The sequence below is a fragment of the Anneissia japonica genome, unplaced genomic scaffold (assembly GCF_011630105.1).
Source record: "Anneissia japonica isolate Jap-2015-1 unplaced genomic scaffold, ASM1163010v1 scaffold287754_len4335492_cov202, whole genome shotgun sequence".
In the NCBI taxonomy this organism is placed as follows: Eukaryota; Metazoa; Echinodermata; class Crinoidea; order Comatulida; family Comatulidae; genus Anneissia; species Anneissia japonica.
Window position 1 is genome coordinate 3,612,715 of NW_022705543.1, and position 21,249 is coordinate 3,633,963.

The 21,249-nt window shown below is 35.6% G+C and overlaps 2 protein-coding genes across 4 annotated transcripts in view; one reads left to right on the top strand and one right to left on the bottom strand.

The window, feature by feature from the left end:
- Positions 1 to 14,144, bottom strand: part of LOC117105859 (huntingtin-like) — a gene marked incomplete at its 3' end in the record, with an annotated part of 33,068 nt that extends 18,924 nt beyond the window's left edge. Inside the window, 21 exon segments of the mRNA XM_033247170.1 lie at positions 307 to 414; positions 1,218 to 1,487; positions 1,935 to 2,131; positions 2,817 to 3,120; positions 3,315 to 3,579; positions 4,452 to 4,549; positions 5,188 to 5,248; positions 5,368 to 5,507; positions 5,692 to 5,786; positions 6,265 to 6,429; positions 7,544 to 7,756; positions 8,376 to 8,864; positions 9,090 to 9,285; positions 9,405 to 9,583; positions 9,909 to 10,050; positions 10,344 to 10,415; positions 10,771 to 10,917; positions 11,545 to 11,604; positions 12,316 to 12,436; positions 12,855 to 12,944; positions 13,883 to 14,144. Coding sequence (XP_033103061.1) covers positions 307 to 414; positions 1,218 to 1,487; positions 1,935 to 2,131; positions 2,817 to 3,120; positions 3,315 to 3,579; positions 4,452 to 4,549; positions 5,188 to 5,248; positions 5,368 to 5,507; positions 5,692 to 5,786; positions 6,265 to 6,429; positions 7,544 to 7,756; positions 8,376 to 8,864; positions 9,090 to 9,285; positions 9,405 to 9,583; positions 9,909 to 10,050; positions 10,344 to 10,415; positions 10,771 to 10,917; positions 11,545 to 11,604; positions 12,316 to 12,436; positions 12,855 to 12,944; positions 13,883 to 14,010 — 3,540 coding nt within the window.
- Positions 14,145 to 14,227: 83 nt separating this feature from the next.
- Positions 14,228 to 21,249, top strand: part of LOC117105765 — a 30,659-nt gene continuing 23,637 nt past the window's right edge. For 2 of the 3 annotated variants that reach the window (XM_033247038.1, XM_033247040.1), the window contains exons 1-8: positions 14,228 to 14,379; positions 14,958 to 15,116; positions 15,733 to 15,886; positions 16,044 to 16,229; positions 16,563 to 16,720; positions 17,117 to 17,196; positions 17,776 to 17,973; positions 18,397 to 18,625. In XM_033247038.1, the coding sequence (XP_033102929.1) occupies positions 14,349 to 14,379; positions 14,958 to 15,116; positions 15,733 to 15,886; positions 16,044 to 16,229; positions 16,563 to 16,720; positions 17,117 to 17,196; positions 17,776 to 17,973; positions 18,397 to 18,625 (1,195 nt within the window). In that variant the 5' untranslated portion in view covers positions 14,228 to 14,348. The remainder of the gene's footprint in view (positions 14,380 to 14,957; positions 15,117 to 15,732; positions 15,887 to 16,043; positions 16,230 to 16,562; positions 16,721 to 17,116; positions 17,197 to 17,775; positions 17,974 to 18,396; positions 18,626 to 21,249) is intronic. The other variant, XM_033247039.1, reaches the window with a different exon arrangement.

Consider the following 21,249-nt stretch of genomic DNA (forward strand, 5'->3'; position numbering starts at 1 on the left):
AATGTTATTACATGGCATGTTAGTTAAAATGTTACAGCATGTTAGATATAATGTTGCCTTAGGTTTTGATAGGGAGACCACAGCCAAAATATTGAACATTATAATGCTAGATCTATAAGTGTTACATTTTTAGAGTGTCATCTCCTCTGTACATAGTGTGTGTAAAATCTCACATGCAATTATATAAAAAAATTTTAAAAATTATTAATAATAAGTATCAATAACAATAATTGTAATAATTTATTTCAGCTTAAATATGAGTGTGCCTAAACAAAAAAATTATTATATTTCATGAATATTCATTACCTTGCCAACTTCATGTAGTGAAGCCATTTCTAATAGTTGTGAGAATGTATCCAAGCATGTCTTGAGTAATGAACAAAACTTCTCACGCTTCCGTAGTTCCAATGAAACCTTTGGGAAAAATATTTTACGTGTTACAATGACAGCCTTGTCTGCAATGATAGTAAATGGCCAACTCCACATTGGAAGGCACACAATCACCAAAACTTTAATCTACATGAATCTTAGACACATCCAGAAATTGTTGTGATTTGCAATTACATTACTGTGAAATCGCCCATATATAATCCATGAGAAAATGGTTTTAGCGTAGTCTCCCAATGAATTAAAATATCAAGAAAGTGTAAGTAGTAAGTAGTCTTGATTACACTCGGCACTGCAGTTGCGCTTACTCAAGAGTTTGTTTCCTGAGACGCAGATTTTTAATAGTGCATATTTCATGAGAGGCACTTATTCAATCATTTATTTAAAAATGCATAACCTTTATGTAATGTACTTAGTTTATATAGCCCTTTATACCGAAACGGTCTCAAAGCGCTCAAGGCGTGGACTAGCTCTTAGTATCTTGCCTAACCTAAGACCTAAGGGTTTCTTCATGCCTGTGCTACCCGGTAAAGGTACGAGCTACCTTCAACAGACAACAGAGGCTTAATTGACCAGTACACCGGGGTAACCCATTACTCGTCTCGACAGATGTACTGGGTTCTTTAAAGTATACGAGCCAAATTATGTACACTGAACCTACGGTTTCTAATCTTTATACAAGAAAGCTTCCACCACCAACCATAGGCGAGCGTGCCATTCAAACCAGTGCTAATATTATGACTGTATCGTGGCGCCCCACCTTAACCACTCTACCATCCAACTCGCATATACTATATAATAGTAATAATATTAAAGCAAATACCACTTACTCTGTAACCATTGTAGGCCCCTTTGAGTATATCATAAAGCTTCATGTAATGAGGTAACTGATAGCAAGAACCAAACAACACCTTCAGGTTCTTCTTATCTTCAGTGCTCTCAGCCTTCTCCGCCTTCACTTCCTTGCCTTGAAGCTTAGCTGGGCTAGACGATGGGGTACCTTGGTCTAGGCCCTCCTTCTCCTTGTCTTTGTCCTTTCCTTTGGCTTTGCGCCTAATTGGGCTTAGTGAAGGCCCTGATGGTAGTGTTGGTAGGGCAGTCTTGAATCAAATAAAAAATAAACACTTTTACAGTACATCAGATTATAATCTCCAACCACAACAACAGTGAAGATGAGTAACTTTCCTGTAACCAAATTGTTTCATTGTTTTAAACTTACTTTTAGCTTTTTTAACAAGTACAGGTAAACATTGAACAGCGCCCATTTTAATATAATGTTCAGCACCAGAGATTCCCCAACAATGGTACCAAAATTCCTGAAAGGGGTGCACACACCCTCCTTAACTCCAAAATGTTCAGGGCTGATGTGAGCACTCTCAGACTAAAGAGTTTTGTTCAAAGCACTGTTTCCTGAAGAAATGACTGTTTTTTTTCAATGACAGAGGGCCCAGGTTCTTTTTTTTTTTGGGGGGGGGGGGCACTGCTATAGTGGCTTCAAAAGCCTCCCTTAGATTAAAATAAAATTAATATATAGAATGTTTTCTCACCTGTGATTTTGGGGGTCCTGGTTGTGTGCCATCAACAATGTGGCTGCATATATTCAATATTCTTACAATGTGCTGTAACAGTTGGTCTGCTAGGGGAACCAAGAGCCTATTCTGTAGGCTAGGCCAGCTTGTATGCTCCTTGGAGGATGGGGTCTTTGCCTTTGATGGTGCGGCCTTCAGGCAGTGAAATGCAGCACCTTGACCAAAGTAGAACAGTTAGGATGTGCACTGAGTTTAAGTACATATAGTATGAATGTCACTCCAAAAAAATGACATGGCCTTTTTATTCAATGTTTCTCTAGTTAGGTTATTGATTATTATTTTACAACTGAGAGAATTTCAGATATGCCTATGCCCAAGTCAAGCTAAAAATGAACTCTAATTACTTAATTTTCTCTTTTTGGTGTTTGTTGGTTTGTGAAGTGGGGGCAGGGTTTGGGGGTGGGTGTTTTCCTATTTCTGATCAAATTTTTTGTGTACTTTTTTATTTGTTTGTGAGATTGTTTAATATTTATAATAATTATTATGCTGGTAATTGTAATTAAAATTATTGTAGTTATTATACCCCAAAAAAAAATGACATGGCCTTTTTATTCAATGTTTCTCTAGTTAGGTTATTGATTATTTATTTTATTTCCTGATCTTAAACCTGTTTCTCAAACTGATAACTTGCCCTAATCTAAATTTGTTAGTCAATTGTCTCAGAATTTTTTATTATCAACATAAGCATTAATAGTCATGATGTGAATATATATGGTCCAGATGTGATGTCATCATGACCATATTTAGGCGTGTCACATGTTTTTGAAAAAATTAAATTTGATATTCTGGAGAGGGCTTGCAATATTATATGCAGATAGTCACACTGCCCTCTATGTTTACCTGAAAGTATGTTGCCAGCTAATAGCATCACATCTTGGTGAGCTCTGAGATCTAGCATCAGCAGGGAGGAGGTCAGGTTTGAAAGAATTATGGGTAATGGTCCACAGCCTGCACTCATATTCAGCCTTTCAATGTCTAGACTCTTTCCCAGACTGTCACTCCAAGAACGTCCACCACCACGGTCTTTCTGCTTTGAGCTGTCACCTTTTGGGAGACTGGATATGCTTCCACAATTCCAAGCTCCAGCGTAGTAAAGGACAGGATAATTAACTGAAAGGTTCTGGAGTGCTTCGATACAACCAAACTAATAGAAGTAAAAATAAAGTTAATTTTAACTCACACAATGAAAATACTATCATTACAAATTGAAGGCAGACTACACAAAAATTTAAATAGAGACAACACAACCAATAAAATTTAAAGGAAGGCAACACGAACACTATTATTATAAAAAGCAGACAACATGACCCTTGAACCTATTCACCAAATTTTACTTACTGTTAAATTCTTTGATGATGAATTATTCATTAGGCTCATTATGGAATCGACAACTCTTGAGAGGTTTGACTCAATGCCCGATGAATGAGGGGTTGGGCCACGGTTATAGATTGGAATATCGTGCATCGCGATAGTTGGTGCACGTACGTACACAGCTGCTTCGTTTATCACAGGGTCAAGGTATTCGCTGTTTAGGTCACGAGCAAGGACACTGATTGAATCGGGGTCGGGGAAATCAATTGCAAAGTACAGCTTTGGTATCAATCTGCAAAATAAATCACATACTAAGTATTTTAGGAGTGGTAGAGGTAGTGAATTTAGAAGTAGAAATAATGTAGTATGAATAGTAGTAGCAACAGCTTAGTCAGTCAGCCGCCCAGCCATCAATAATGATTTACTTTATGATGGACACTTTTAGCATGACAGCTTGGACAACACAGACTATATTTAGCAAATTGATTTTTCTCTTAACACAGCAGTAGAAGCAGTATAATAGTAGCAGTTCCCGTTCTCATTGCTGATCTCCTTGTGTTTCAGCTGAAGGGCTAAAATGCAAGTTTCAGAGGTGCATTGTTCTTTTGGATGAGATGTTTGGGCCGTTGGTCCAGTGTGCAAAAAAATATGTTCATGTTAAAGAATGTGGGGGATTGTCTCTCGGTGTACTGCCCAATCACTACCAAAAGGATTCCACTCGAAATAAAAAGTCTCAGGACTTTTGTGAGTTATCTTTGGTGTGTATCACACCAAAGAAATCCAAACCACTCCAATCCTGTAGCAGCCATAACACAAGAATTTAGGCAGGATATTTAAAGGGGGGAGGGGGGGTTTCTAATTTTTAACAAAAGGGCACTTTTATTCTTTACCCACCTCAGTCCCACCATGGTTGGGTTTCATTTAAAAAATATAACACCTCAAATGTCCAGAAATGGCAATACAAATGCTAAATCTAAAATACTTCCATGCAAACGGTACTTTCTAATAATAATTAAAAAGGGCATTTCTGGAAAAGGGGGGTTCTTTCGAACCTTTCGAACACCCCCACAGACTTGTAACAGCTGCAGCAGTAGTAGGAAAGTAGTAGTAGCAGCAGCAGCAGCAGTAGAAGTATTAGGAGTAATGGTAACTTTGATAACTTACTTGACGAGGGCATTAGAGCTGGACAACCTGACTCGATGATCCTCGTTACTCAGATGATTCAAAAGAACTTCAAGAAATTGAGATTGCAGATCCAGGGGCTGAATACAAAAGCAAAAGGATTGTTACATAGAAATGAGTTGTTGCTTTTAATAAATCCCTAAGTACTTAATGTGCCATATTTGACAAAAACATGCAACATGCCCTTACAGCATGATCCATAACCATGTAATTTTATAAAACTATTACTTTCTTCTGTATATTAAGTTATGTATCTTTTTCTTCTCCAGTCACTACGTAGCTAGTGTGTATGACCTTGCTTACGTAGTGTGGTAGAAGGATTCGCAGGTAGGATACCTGAAATGGGCCGCGATGTAAACACTCCTTTTGTGTCCAGACAGGAGGCTGACAATGGACTAGTACACCAGGGTAACCCTCTACTTTTCTCAAAGGATGTACTGGGTTCTTTAAAGTGCACACTAGCCAATCGTGTAAACTGACCCTACGGTTTAGAGTCCTTATCCGAGAAGGCTTGTTCCACCACCGATATTATGGCTACATGTCACGGGTCCCCTGTCTTAACTGCCCGGCCAATAGACTTGCCAAGTTGTTTTAAAACAATGACATCATCATCATTATTATCTCCATCATTGTCTTCAATCATCATCAATTACAGTTCAATACTTGTTATACAATAATGTGGTATACATTTTTTTTATAATAATTTTTAATAATTTACCTTAAATTTATAACTTCTGTTGACTGATTCTCCATACACCATTTCCAGAAAATGGAATTTCCTATAAAAAAAATAAATAAAAGGAAAACATATACCATCACAATCATTGTTAAAACTAAATGTTTCATAATCATATAAAAATATATAATGCATAGGTAAATACAAGGGTAATATACTCACCTAAAATCTAGGCAAGTGATAAGATCAAAAAGTTCAACCAAAACAAGCCAGTAACTGTTTTCACCAACAGGTAAAAGGTCAAGGGTTAGGGTCAGGGTTGAAAGTCCATGAGAGCTATTGCACATAGTTGGCAGAAAACACTGAAAAGAAAATTTATCAACTTGTTCGATAATAAGAACACTGATCATAGTGGTGACAGGAGAGATAAGAACAATATATTTTATTTATTTTTTACTGTGTTCTCAGTTATTCAATTAATATTAATTATGCATGTGAAATTCAGTAAATAAAGGATTTTGAACTTTAGAGTTGGCATAATCTAACCTTGACTGCCTGACAAGATCCTCTAACTGCAACAGATGATTCGTCCTTCAGAACATTTGATATCGCATTTAGAAGATTCTCCAGATATACAGGTTCTAGGGCACACAAAAATATAGGTTATTACGATCACAAGACCAAAAAGATATTACAAGATTTAGGCCTACACCCTCTGGTGGGTAAACACTAACTGTATGTCTTTTCTACATTGATTCTCGAGTATATCATGTGGAAGTGGTTTGGTGCAGCAGGAACGGTTTGCTTTCCCAACCTCGAGGTCAGGGTTTCGATCCCTTACTATGCATTTCGCTTGTGTCCTCGAGCTAGGAACTTTATCTGCATTGCTTCTCTCCACGCAGGAGTATAAGTGGGTACCTAAGAAGGTTTGAGTCCAAAATGCGCTTATATATTTCATGCAGCAAACTATGGAATTTCCCCCATAGGCATCATTCCAATGACTGGGGTAATAGTGTGGAAAAACGCTCTGAGACTTAGTTGTATAGAGCGCTATATAAAAACCTGCATATTATTAATATTATTATTATTATTATTATTATCATCATGTCATACACTAACCTGTCTGATACAAACAGCACTGCTGACAGCTCCAGGAATCAAAGTTACCACCAGATTTCAAGAGGGCGCTGTTAATCATACATCCTAGGAGTTGGGTGGTTTGAGATTTCAGCTGGGGATCCGAATGATTAACAAAGAGAGCTACATCCCGAAGCACTTGTTCTCCTAAAGAATTGTTTCAAAAGTTACTTTCACAATATGGAGATGAACATGTTTAAGGCAAAAAAAGAACCACAATCTGTATGAAGGACTGCAATTACACATTCTTGTTCCATAATAATTAACAGGAAGACTGTGAGAACTTAAATTGGAGATGAAGGCAGAATGTGGAGACATCAAAGAAAGAAAAATGCAGCATTTAATTTATTATTTATTATAATATTATTTTTAATAATAATAATGGTGATTTGTATAGCACTAGTATCAGCCAAATATGATAGCCCATGGCAGCGAATGCATGGACTACTAGCTTGTTTAATCAATAATTCTCTTCTCAAGTATTTGGGAATGTACTGAATATCCAGTATGATAATACGTCAGGTACTACATAGCAGCCCTCTCGCTAGGATTTCTTTAAAGAGTGGCGGAAATTCAGAAAATGTCCAAAAACTTTAAAGGGTGGTGCACAAAACTATAGAGGGTGGACACATTTTTGGTAGTACTTATGGTGCCGGATACGACACGGCATCACCCGTGTCCCACAATTTAAATTTCATTTACTCGATACATTTTATTTAATTTACTAATGCAAACAATGTGTACATTTAAATTATGAAGAAATGGAAACAATTCAGCAAAACTAATACCTACAAGATGGAGTCTCTTATACAAAGATGCGTACACTAAGTGTTGATGATATGTGGATAAAGATTTAAACACCCTCCCCCCTCCCCAGTTGGGCTTGCATCGAAGGAGGTGCCTCACAATGACATGCGATTGAACAAGTACTGTTCCCAAAAAGAACATTTGTGGAATTGCCTGCAGTTATACACTTTGGTATTTATTAATGTTTTGAATAAAATGTACTTAGTACATATTTTTTTAGCGTGGCACTAAAATTTTAAGCGTGGTGCAATTTTTGCTTGTTTTTCCTAAGCGTGGCGGTCATTTCGTTTTTTCGCCCAAGTCTCGCAAGACCCCTGGGTAGGGAAAAAACATCACTCCTAACTCGGTGCCAGCTACTCTCATCTATTCACCACAGGGGCTATATAGACCATCTAACAAACTTACACAAACCACTAAGTAATAAAATCTATCAATGAAACATGAAACTATTTACCTTCTTTGCCTTCTGATTTCTTGAATAGCTTAATAAAAAAGAGAGTTGGGTGAATCTTCAGAATTGCAGCCACACATCCAACACTCAGAGCCTTCACACTTATCCTGGACTCACGATCCGACACCAAGCCACCTTTGTAGCCCGTCAGAAGGAAGGATGATGCCAGGAGACGCACACAGTGCAGCAACGGAATTTCATCATCAATATAATCACCTGTCAATTAATCAAAGTGTGATAGAAAGCAAATATTTATTTATTTATATCAATACTTTAAAAAAATCACAAAGTAATAAATCGGTAGAAGCGGTTTGGCATAGTGGAAATGGTTTGGTTTCCCAACCTCGAGGTTGGGGGTTTCAATCCTTTGATGTGCATTTCGCTTGTGTCCTTGAGCAAGGCACTTTATCTACATTGCATCAGTCTACCCAGCAGTATCAGTGCAGGGTTGTAGATGAAGAAAAGGGTGAGCGATAGACATTTTGAGGGTGGGTGTGTGATAACATTGGTAAACTCTACATAATAAGAGTGGATTTTAAGGATGGGCAAAGGAGGTTAATATGGGTGGGTGGCGGATATTGACATTAGCTTTAGACAGGGTGGGAAACCTTAAGGCTGGGTGGTCCCGCCCACCTCCGACATCCAATACTACATCCCTACTGTGGGTACCAGCAAGTTGCTAGGAGTAACCTGCGGTAGACCAGCACCCCACCCAGGGGGAACATTACACTCTCATCCACTTCACGCTACTTGGAACGGGGGATAAGCTTCAGCCAATATGAAATAGATTGCCTTTCATGGGTCAGAGTTCAACTGCTAATCATTTGATACCTACCAATGTCTCCAGCTCTTCTCTCTGATGTAACTACTGCTCCTGGTTCTTCTGCTTCCTCAACATCATCTACTTCTGTGGTATGCAGTAACCCCTCTAAACTTCCTGTTCTCTCCAATTCACTGCTATCATCCTTGTCTTCCACTGTTACCTGCTGAAATCGCTCCATTAGGTCATCAATCCCGTCCTCACTTGGAGCCGCTTCATCGTCTAAATCACCAATGACCATATTTGAATATTCGTCTTCTACTTGATTGATGACTACGTCAGAGTCGTATGTAAACGACGTTGAATCCGACTCCCGATCTAATACAGGGCTGCTGGGTATGGACCCACTGGATGGGGTTCCCGGCAACAGACTGAGGCCACTGTCGATGCTTATGGGCGATAAAATGTTGGTACGAAGGGAACTTGGTGTTGACTGCAGAGTAGTAGGTTCAACTGTGTCATCTAGTGAAGCCTCATGTATAAGGCTAACTCCTCCTGCTGATTCTATAGTAACAGATGAGTCAGTCAATCAATCAATCAATCAAAATATTAATCCTATAGTATTGGAATGAAAATGATAGGAAGATGCTCTGTGTTTGATAAGTTGTTCCATTATATACTACGGGTGTTCTCTACTGATAATGAAAAAAAGCTTCGAAACACTATTTAATTATTTAACATATGAAAATATCTTACAAATCCTTGTTTACAAATATATTTTTCACTTGCCTTGTTCTTCCAGCTCATCTGGTGTTGCAATTCCCTTGTCTTCAAAAATGGTTTTCTTTATGATACCGTTTTTAGTACACAGTACTGTAAGTAGTTCAGGAGGCAGAAAACGTAGAAGCTGTAATAATGTTTCCAGAGTTGCTGTGATGACGTTGTGATCCGTGTGTTTGGTACAATACAACAGAAATTCATAAATCTATAGGAAAAAAATTAAACAAATTTGTTAAACAGATAATAGCACAGTTTAATTCTGTCAAGGTTTAGGTTTAAGGGATGTTCTCAACAATTCAATGAAACCTTTTAGATATAACAAACCTGTACGAGTTGATGAATCGATACATGCTTCTCTTCTTCCAACTTCACTTTGCCGAAACTTCCTTTTATACTTTCATCGCGGTCTTCCTTGCCGTCCAAATGTGGGATAATATGCCGAAGGGTCAGAAGGACTCCCAGCAGCATATGCACACCCTGTTCTTTCACCGGAATTACAAACTCTGTTACAGAAAAAAAAACGATTGTGTGGTAAATCTTTCATAATTTTTATTGCACATTGGATGCTCCAGGATTTGGATATCTAAAGCCCTGTCCACACTATCAAATTGTATGTGACATGCCTATATATGGTGATGATGTGATGTCATCATGATCATATATAGGCATGATATGCCTATATATGGTGATGATGTGATGTAATCATGACCATATATAGGCATAATATGCCTATATATGGCTATATATGGTGATGATGTGATGTCATCATGACCATATCTAAGGTAAGATGGTATTTTGGAAAGTGTTAATTGTAAGTATAGTACTTACTCAATAAAACTTGGATAAGCATAGAGAAATATAGCGAGGGCCGCCTTCCATGCTGGCAAATAAGCATCAAGCACGCAGCGGCAGTCCTCCTGGTGGCAGCAGATGCCTTGTGTAGGTTTGGGTAAAATACTTTCATCAGATCCTAAAAATCAGAAATGAAAACTCAAATTAACCCCTACATACAATGGTAGAACTAGGATATACATTCGATGACGGCTAACCCCCTGATCGGATAGCTTAGCCCTCCTCAAATGTATATCCTACATACAAAGGAAGAACTAGGATATACATTCAAGGAGGGCTAAGCTGTCCGGTCAGGTGGTTAGGAGGTGCCTGGGAATTTCTAAGAGGCAAGTAGGTGAGAGACCCTTGCCATCTACAAAGACTGGGCCATTTTTGGCCATTCTGAAAGTGGTTAACACTTGTATTACTTACCTTGACTTCATTATCAGTGAGGAAACAGCCTAGAACAGGAAGAATCTTATGCATGAAACTTGCTAGAGTTTCCTGGTAAATAAAAAAAAAAACATTACAATAACTATTACTGTGCTAGGAGCAGTCAATTTACCAGGTTGTGTGAACGTCATTAGTACGCTTCCAGCTGCATCTCCTAATTTCTTTGCAGCATTTTATTTACTGGTTTAGTTCATGTTTTATTACTACATACAGATTTCATAACAAAGTGTTACCAAGCAAACTAAAAATATCAAAAATAGTTTTCGAAAAATCAATAATAAAACTACATCACATAGGAGATAATAATAATACAACAATGAGAGGATTTGTTCTATACAGGAAATTATCATTGCAATGCCTAGGACATGTTTGCTCTCTAGGAGGATCTAGTGGGGAAATTTCTTACTTGAACAGATTCTTCTTCTCGACGAGAAATACGTCCAATGCACGGCAGCAGGTTTACCACATATGGCCTACACTTCTGAGGCCGGATAAAATGCGCCATCTCTGCAAAGCGCCACATGGCTGCACGCAGAGATCTACTGGAACCATTCTGTAAGCAATGCAAGTAGAAATAGAGTGTTATGCAAGGTCTGTACAAACAGTGGTTTGGGTTTGGGTTCTGATTGGGACTTTTTTTTCTACAAAAACACTATATAAAATCTTTAAATTTAACTATAGAATTTTTAAATGAATGTTCATTTTACATGAAGCTCTTAAGTCTCAACACTCCAGTGCCTGTAAACCATTTTGAATTTTTATCTTTTTTTTTTCTTTGGTCAAGTTGTATATAGTAATCCAATGTTTGTAAATAGTCAGGAGCTTATTGAAAAACAATGTATTCTGTTTCAAGGTCTTTTGTATGTTGTACATTAAATAAGATATCCTAAATAAATATTTTGCACATAAAAATAAAATAAATATGATTTAAAAGACAAACATCTTCAACAGAGGTTTACCACCACACATTGTAATTTATCAATAGTATATATTTCTTTTATCCTTATGTCATGAATAATAAAAGTATTCTTAATTAACAATTTAATGATAAAATAAATAATAATTTGGAAATGTTAAGCACAATGTTTTAGATACGTGCAATATAAGTATACAATTTAATAATAATAATAACAATATTAAAAATTAATAAACAATAGACATGTCTAATTATAAGATTCACCTTTTTTATTTCTTTATACAATTCAATTTGTATCCTGCCTACATGATTCTCCATTAGAACCTGTAAAAAAAAACATCAATAATTAAAATTTGAGATTACAGTGTAAAATTTACTTCAAACCATCTTAACTAACCCTAGTCTACTCTAGTCTCTACTGATAGCCTAGAAATTGCCCAACATTTACTATTTAGTATATGTTTATCTGTAATTTCCTTGAATGTTACCATACACAAAAGAAATCTTTAATGACATTTACTTAGATGTTCTTTAATTGTAAAAAAAATAAACCCCATTCTAATTTTCAATTAAAATTGAATAAACTACCTAAATGAAGTAAGCAATTATATATTGAATAAACTACCTAAATGAAGTAAGTAATTATACATTGAATAAACTACCTAAATGAAGTTTTTTTTAGTATATTACTGGGAGCACACCTATATTTTTATATTTCTAAATTAAATTTCTAATCTGCCTTAATTTTGCTGTATACAGTGCACCCTCCAATTTGAGACCCCTCTAATTCCGAGATCACTCTAATTCCAAGATCCCTTTAATTCCGAGATCCTTTAATTTCGAGATCCGTCTAATTCGAGACCACTTGTTCAAAGAACAAAATAACAATTGTCAATCTTTTAACACAAAGGTAACCCTCTAAATCGAACCCGAACCCTGAAACCACCCCAAATTTTACTGTAGTTGTATTTTCTACCTGTTGGCAAAGGGACGCATTTATGTGGATGCTCCAAAATAAGGGAAGCGGGATAATACCTTGATAACTTTGTTGAGGGATTCGTCTGCCTTCATCCTCACATCAGCTTCTTCATCATTACACAGTGCAAGAAATAGCTCAAATGCTATGCTAAGGAACTTGGGGAAATCACTGATGCCCCTACAAATAGGATAAAAGTTTGATAAAGTTTGAATATCCTCAATGTTATATACAGTAATCCATACTAAAAGAGGAAATATTCTGAATTCTTTTATTGGCATTGTAAACATACACATGCATTAATTAACATAGAATTGGCATTGCAAGTTTCGGATATGAATAAAATAAAAACATAATAATAATAATCAATAAATAACATTTGGTTATAACACCAATAATCATGAAAATAGCATTTTATAGAGCCTAATAAAAATAAAATACTGTAGGGCAAAAAAAAAGACATCTACTGAACATAAACTTAGCCAAACATGGCCTAAATCTATAACTTTTATTTTCTTTAAATATAGTTTGTTTTTACACATCCAATTAGAAATTAGATTAGAGAAAGAAACAGATTAATGTAATATGGATCACTCACCGAAATGTTTGCAGTGAAATACCATCTGCTATGGTTGTACAATGGGCAATCCTGTCCTTTTTGTTCAGACTGAGGTCCTTCTTCTTAGAACTTTTCCAACAAAATTAAATATAAAAAAAAGGCAATGAAAAATGAATAAAAATGTATGATTTTTTGACCATTCCAATTTGAAACAACCCCCATTTGTACTTTTATTAGCTACTATCAGGAAAGCATGGAAGTTTATTTAATTAATTTATGTGGCTATACATACAATACAATACTGTTTTTGATATTTGCACTGTTTTCTGTAGTGACTGTAATATGACATACCAACAACGAAGTAATTCCTTGTACTGTATTTTTGCTTTTAAAAGACGAATAAACGTTTTGTATTATTCTTTTAAAAACATCAACAGAATTTGTTTTTTAATTGTTATATTCATCAATGATGCATGATTCATAATTGTGAATTTGGATAATGCATAAATTATATAAAATTAACAGCGAAGATTTAATTATTTATTTATTTAATTTGGCATGTTTATATATAAAAAACACATAAAAAAGAAGTAAAAAAAGAGAGGTTAGCAGCATGCCCAGAAAGAATATTAACGAAGTGAATTCTCTCTAAACCCCTAACCTGCAAACAAACAATGATATACAAGAATTAAAACAACTTTTTACATTTAATGAATTTTTTTTTTAATGCATAAATTCATCTATAAAACAATTATAAGGCAGAAGATATTAGTTATTCTACCTCATTACAATCTGCAGTTCTGCAGAAGATATATGCAAACGACAATGGAAATAACAATACATTGTAAGATGACCTGTCCTTGTACTTGACCAATATTTTTCTCTCAAAATAAATATGTTCCATTTTTAATGCTAATCTATTACTATCCACAAGAGAGCATTCCCTACAATAAGAACATAGCCTAGAAAGTAGACCTGATTTACAGGTAATTTAGTAGCCTGTAGCTAAGCCCGCAGCCTTGGGCTTGTTTATTATGAATTCTCTAGGAGAGACAGGGGAAACTCACTTTGTCACTGCCAGAGGAGCTGGAGTAGCCGCCTCTTCCGATATCGAACCTTGATTTAGATGCCCCTTAATAGCTTCGAAAGCTTTAGCAAGCCTTTCCATGCTTGCCATTGATCCTTGTCTATTCATTTTACCTTGCTTTTCGTAAAATCATCTTAAAATAATAAATAAAAAAGCACAGCAGTTCGTTTACAATCTAGCTAGGCCTGGGAGGAGGATCGGCCTTCTTTTTCTAATCACAGGATTTTGCTCCTCGCTCACACTCTCTCGTCTTCGCGCAGGTGAAACGTCAGAGGTCATGAGAATTACTCATGCATGGCCAATCAATTATAAAATCATAGCAACATAATGCTAGCTGTGACTCGAGATGGAGTGGGAAAGGAGCGAAAAAACATTTAAACTATAGCGGATTCCGTCCGATATTTCTTTTGAATCAGCAATTAGGCTAAAGCTTACTTATTGACCTAATGGATAACGTTGTTAAGCTTCCATCACCAGGTATCAATTGGAGATAATTCTGTTTCTAATAGACTAAATTCAAGCGTACATAATAGCAATAAGAGTCTAGCTAGGCATCATAGGCCCAACAAGTGGATGGGTGCAGACGCTCACTCTGCCTGTGTTCGCCCTCCTCTTGCACCCCTGCAGAGAGAGTTCTTCAACTTTGGTATCAATTGCACTAGGCCTATGCCTATCAAATATAACCAAGCATCTGTTGTTTTTCTGAGTTGCATGTGTCATCATAATAAGGTCAATTCAAATGCCTATATCACCAATCTATAGGCCTAGGCTAGGAAGATTCAGTGCAAATTTCATTAGGCTAAATGTACCTAAATACTAATAGTTAAATGGCTGTTGTCGTTGATTAGCCGGAGGCTATCTATTTACACAGCAATTTGGTGATGACTATTTAGACTTGCATTATAGCCAGTGAAATATATAATTTAATAGTCATGGTTTAATTATTTATTATTTTTATTATAAGTTTACTCAAAAAATAAATAAATAAATAGGCCTAAATGTATTTTTTTTTTTAATAGTCTATATTATTACATTTTTTTTCACATCCCTTGCAGCCCTCGGATTTGAGGCCATTCTTTCTGCGATTAAACTGAAGGAGACCAAGGCGCCATCATCTGAACGAATCTTGGCTGTGTTTAAAGTGTTTGACGATGTTATTCCACACACCAGCATCTTTTCAAAAGTCTTGAAAATAATTCGAGATGAAGTATATGGTACATAAATTAGTCAAAAGTGTATATTTTTTTAACACTTATTTCTTGAGGGTGATCCATAGAGCATAACTGAAATAAAGTGTTCCTTAGGCGAGATTTTTTTTATGCCTTGTTTAGCAAACCCACTGCCCATCAATAATGGTAATTTCAAATCAAAATAAAATTGTCTTTTTGGCCAATTAGCGCACCCACCACCACGAAAAGATGGAAATTTCAGAAACAAATAAAACTTTTTCTTTATTTTTATTACGCCCGCCGCTGCCTTGAAATCTCCAAAAAATAAGATATTTTAAATATAAAGTATTTAACCGTCCCAATACTACACTGTTTACATTCACCAATAAAATTTTATATTTCGTTTCTCCCATCTGGACGTTTTTGGCAAACCATTTGCTAAATAAGAAAACAAAATTTTATTTATATTTTTTCCCACCTTTCTTTGACAAGGTCTAAAAAATTCTTACCTTACGAAAGATAGTTTGGTGTCATATTATATTCCCAATATTTTTTTTGATGTTCAGTTATACTTTATGTTTAGTTTGCTTGTCCTATTTATTTAGCACTTTTTTGTAAATTTTATCCCATTTGTTTATTTATTTATTATTATTTATTTTAGATGCTGTTTATAGTCAACGATATACTAGTTCACAGGAGGTGGAAACATCATATAAAACAGCAACAAATGTTGTAGCTGATCGTGGCGAAGAAACCAAAACTTTCATTGAAAGAATACCATATTTTACATTGGTACAGCAAGTTTTTGCTCAAAGGTAAGTATAAAATTCATTTTATTTTGTACTATTGTAACTATTCTTAGTAAAATTAGATGCCGGGAGAGTAAAATGCATAGGCCAGTAACTTTTCTTAAATGTTTTTTCTTAAATTGTTTAACTTCTTGATTTATTGATTGATTGTTTAAATGCATAGAAATGAAGTGGCCGATGAATTAAAGGATGAACTTGAAATTCTTGAGAGACGACTACGAGACAAAGAGAAGCAAAACACAGGTGCACAGTCAGTGATCAGCTCCCAACGCCAGCAGGTTTGCATGTTGGAGGAAACGGTAGAAAGCAAAAATCTGATGGTTGAAGAAAGAGACAGTAAAATTGAAAGGTATGCATCAAATATAATTATTTGTATAATATATATGACTGTCTTTAGGACACCTTCACACACCATATTAGAGAGCTTTCGATTTGCGCTACGCTAAAACAGATCACTCATACTTGGCCATCCTACCGAGCGTCCTACGATCTCTGCATACATAGAATTGGCCAAATTGCGTCCTAGAATCCATGCGACAAGGAGAACTTAACATTCTCGCATGTGCAGATGACTTTTAGTGACGTCATTCCTTTTACGTCCTACCGTCGTTGTGCAATCAAAAGCTCCCTAAAATTTTAAATCAAGAATGTTTTCCGCTTTTGATTTTAAATTTTTTCATAGTCTCCAAGAAACTAATTCTGATCTTGAGGATAAAGCAAGAAATGAGAAGCGAAGATTAGAGAACATTATCAGGAAGTTGGAAGACAAATTGTCACAGGAAGAGAAAGAAGTGGTTTATTTGAACCAGTACAAGGAAGGGTACGAATCAATTCATCAAGGTAATATGATAATTTCCTATTACATAACAATCAATTATCGAGTACACAATGAGATTGCGCACCCCTGTGTTAGACAAGCATGGACCCCTTTTTGCCTGAGGCTACTTGTAGTCATCAAACTAAAAATTTTAATTTTTCAAACTGGAAGTAGTTAAAATTGTAATTAGAGTTCCTATTATTTTTAACCATCATAATCCATAAACTGAGGGTTTTAATCTGGGGTCAAGACTAGAAGCTCTTTGCGTGTGACCGTTACTTTACCTGTGGCAATTGGATGGACACATGCAATTGTCAATATCCTGTAATATGATTGAAAATGTATGCTCAGGATAGGTTACTGTTAAACTCTGTACTACTGTTACCAATTAGATATTTTGTATTATTTTTGTCTTGCAGCATTTATTATCTCCCCAGATGAAAACAAATTCCCTGGATTGCATTCAAAAAAGAAGAAAGCAGTTCTTGCAACTAAGAAGGTAATGTTTTTGGCTATGTTTGAGTCATCATTTTTATACATCATACATAAAGTTAGTGAATTCATCCAAAGATAATAAATAGCAGAAGATAGAGCAGCTTCGCTATATATTGGAACGAACGTCCAGTCCAAATGCATTGGATGGGAGAATGGAGAGCAATTTTACCCCGTTCGTGTGGTGCGCTATATATCAATTTTAAAAGTGCCGCACAGTTTCGCTTGTTTCCTGCAGTTTCTCCACTTAGTCAAATGGTCAATTTTTACCCCACTCGCGGGAGGGCAGATGTTTTATCAATTTTAATGCAAATACGCAGAAAAATTAATTCTGCTATTTAAGTTGTTTGATTAATCAGTGCATGAAGCTGGTGAATGGATAATTAACCTTTCCTCTAGGCCCCGCCCCTTGGATACTGTTGCTAAGGTCCCACAAAACGAACATGTGCCTACTGTTCTGATTGGTCAGTTGTTAAGTTTGATTGACACTCACATACAGTAATACTTTCAGATGTTGAATTTTGTTACCGAATTACCAACGAAGACAAAAAATAATCCAGATTTTTTTTTTTCTCTCTCTTTTTAGAATCAACTTCTGAGTAGTCTTGAGGCTGCGAAAAAGCTTGAACAGCAGATTCTGATGGTCCAAAATCAGATCATTGATGAGTTTGATTCTTACCTGGAGACCCACAAGGTTGAACTATCTTCAAAGCATTTCACTGATAAAGAAGCAGAATCACACTTTAGTGAAGACCACCGAGAACTTGATCGAATTGACCTGGAAGTGAGTATTGATGTGCAATACCAATAAAGGCTCATAGCCCTGCCCAGACTACCAAATTTTATTTGACAAACATGTGACATGCCTAAATATGGTCATGATTACATCACATCATGACCATATTTAAGCACATCATGACTATATATGGGAATACAACAGTTTTTTGTCAAAGAAAATTTGATAGTCTGTCAGAGCATAGCCTAGATACCACTATGGCATAGACTGACATTAAATGAAAATCATGATGATTCTGTGACTTTTCGCTGTTGAATGCCTCACCCTTCCCTGTCCTATGAACTGCCACCCTTTGTTAAAAGTGTGATTACATAGCTTTGTTAAAGCTATGTAATAAAAAATGGGGTTTTTTTTGAGAGAAAGTGCTAACTGAAATATTAGAGACCATGATACAATTCATTCTCCTGACAGCTTCAAGAAGTCCAGGATCATTTCAAAACCACCATAGGATCACTTGCCAACGAGCTGGATATGATCAGGCAGCACAAGGACAGCCTAGAGAAAGAGCTTGAGGACCTGATGAAAAGTCAGGCTCCCAAGCCTCCAAGCCGTGATGTCAGAGCAGGCTTCCGTCCCACCTCCAAAGACAGCTCAGTAAGCAGTGCTTATGCCAGAAAGCAGTCAGTACTTAGTGGTAAAGGTGAAAGTCAACTTTGTTTTACTTTTTGTTGGGAAATGATTCCAATTAAGTTTGATTAAAATTTCATTGCATTATTGGGTGTGGTGTTCATGACTGGCTTGAGAAACTGCCCACACTGTGGGGTCATCAGAGGTCATAAATAGTTATTTTGCTGGTTCTAACTTTCTATATATTAAAGCAAGCATCTTGAAAGATATTGCATAAGATGTAAGTAAGTAAGTAATATTTATTGCTTTCCATGAAGTAATTACAAAGGAAATGACAAAAAATGATTTAGAAGTTCAAAAACAAAAATAAGATCAAAGAACATCAAAAACACACACCACCATTCATGAAATTAAATATGGAAAGTAGAGGATGACCCTTTAAGCCTGATGGATTGTTTCAGAAATGGTCCCCAAAAAGCAGATAAATATCAGAAAACATACTTTATAAGCATTTCTACAGTAAACAGGGTTACCAAATGTGAACAACCTATTTTCAAAGATGTATTGTCCCTTGAAAATGACAAAAAATGAGGCATGTTGTGGCAAAATGGTTAAGTTGTCGCACAGTCCAGTATTGAGTAAATGAGATATAAAATATGGGAGCTCAAAAAATTGCTAAAAAACCCAAATTTGTTTTTCACTTTAGATCAACAGTTTAATGTCTCATTAATCATATCCCAAAGTATTCCCAGTGGGCACAACTTGGTTGAAATAACGTTGATTCAACGTAATATGCAAACATTGAATCTACGTTTAATTTTTGTTGTATATGAAAGTTTGCATCAACGTAAATCTCAACGTTGATTCAACATAAAATGTCTAAGGTTTTTTCAACGCTAATTTTTTAACGTTGCAACAACGTCAAATGACCAATGTTGAATCAACGTTGAATTTTGGTTGTATATGAAAGTTTTCATCAATGTAAATTTCAACATTGATTCAACGTCAAATATCTAAAGTTGTTTCAACGTCAATGTTTAACGTTAAAACAATGTCAAATGATCAATGTTGAATTAGCGTTGAGTTTTGGTTGAATTTGAAAGTTTTCATCAACGTAAATTTCAACGTTGATTCAACGTAAATTGTCTAAAGTTGTTTCAACATCAATTATTTAACGTTATAATAGCATCAAATGATCAGTGTTGAATCAACTTTGAATTTTTGTTGTGAATGAAAGTTTTCATCAACGTAAATTTCAACGCCGATTCAATGTAAATTTTTAATGTTGAGTCAATGTCAATGTTTATTCCTTTAAACTTACAAAATACACTGAGTTTAAAATATACTTGACCATTTTTCTTTAATTGAAACTTGCAAAAAACATTAAATATTATGTATCGTAGCTATACAGGCATGTTTAAATCAGAGTTTTTGTAATAATTATAAAAACAGCTACTATGTATAGATTTCAAAATATACCTATCATGCATTACTGTCGTCTTAACCATGGAGGTATAACCTAACTGACCTAATATTGCACACTTAGCATAATTAAGAATCTTTCGCCTAAACAGTTACGATATTGGGCTAGCCTAGATACACCCTGTAATATAGTATACAAATATAAAATTCTTACCATTTATTTGATAGTGCTGATAAATTCTTTAGTATGTAAACTGTGTATGAAGCCAACATACAGCAACTGATACTTCAAAAAATGAGCATTTGCTTCTGATTGGTCTGTACCTAATGACCTAATCCGATTAGCCCATTACTTGCCACACTTTCAAGGACAGAGAACCACAGGGCCGTCGGAAGCGCACCAGCTATGGCCGGACCACTTTTTCTCAATTCCATTACTTTCATGAAATAAATATATAATGATAATTATGAATTATATGAATGTACGCATCGCATTGACTTTTTCAATCATGGTACGATGGCCTATTATAAGACTAAAAATAGCATAGCGACCAAAATTAGACTCTACCAAATCAAAACTGCTGATTTTTCCAGGGCTTTTATTCCTGCTGCAGCCTGACCGGGGCATTTTTCGGTTTGATTCCAGAATGAACTCACTTCACTTTAGTCTGCATTAGTTTCTCCATCACTCTCAAGCATGCCAACACCTACATGTACATCATTACCGTTCATCATCATTGTCGACGTCATCACCATCGACATCATCATCGTCATCATTATTATCACCTTCATCATAACCGTCATTGTTATCATCATCCCCTCATTATGATCATCATTAATTCACATTTTTTCTGGGCATCAAAATAAACAAGGTTTAAAGATGTATTGTCTCTTGAAAATGACAAAAAAAATCATAAAAATAATTTTGAAATTAACTTGTTCATTTTTGCAGTAGCACACATATTTTTAACTTGAGCAAAGAAATTATTGAATTTCAAAAATGTGTACCCTTATTTTTAAACTGGATAATTATAATAAAAATAATGAAACACTTCCATTGACTGGAAGTGTTTCTATCATTTTTCTTTGTAAAATGACGGGTAAACCTTTTTTAAATACACTAACGTTTATATGTTCAAGTTAATAATTTTTATGTTACTTAAAATTTGGCAAGTTGATTTCAAAAATGATTCAGCGGCATTGTGCCCCTATCCACTTAACTGGATCACCTTAATGTTAGTACTCTGTTATTTATTTATTACCAGGGTAGATCTC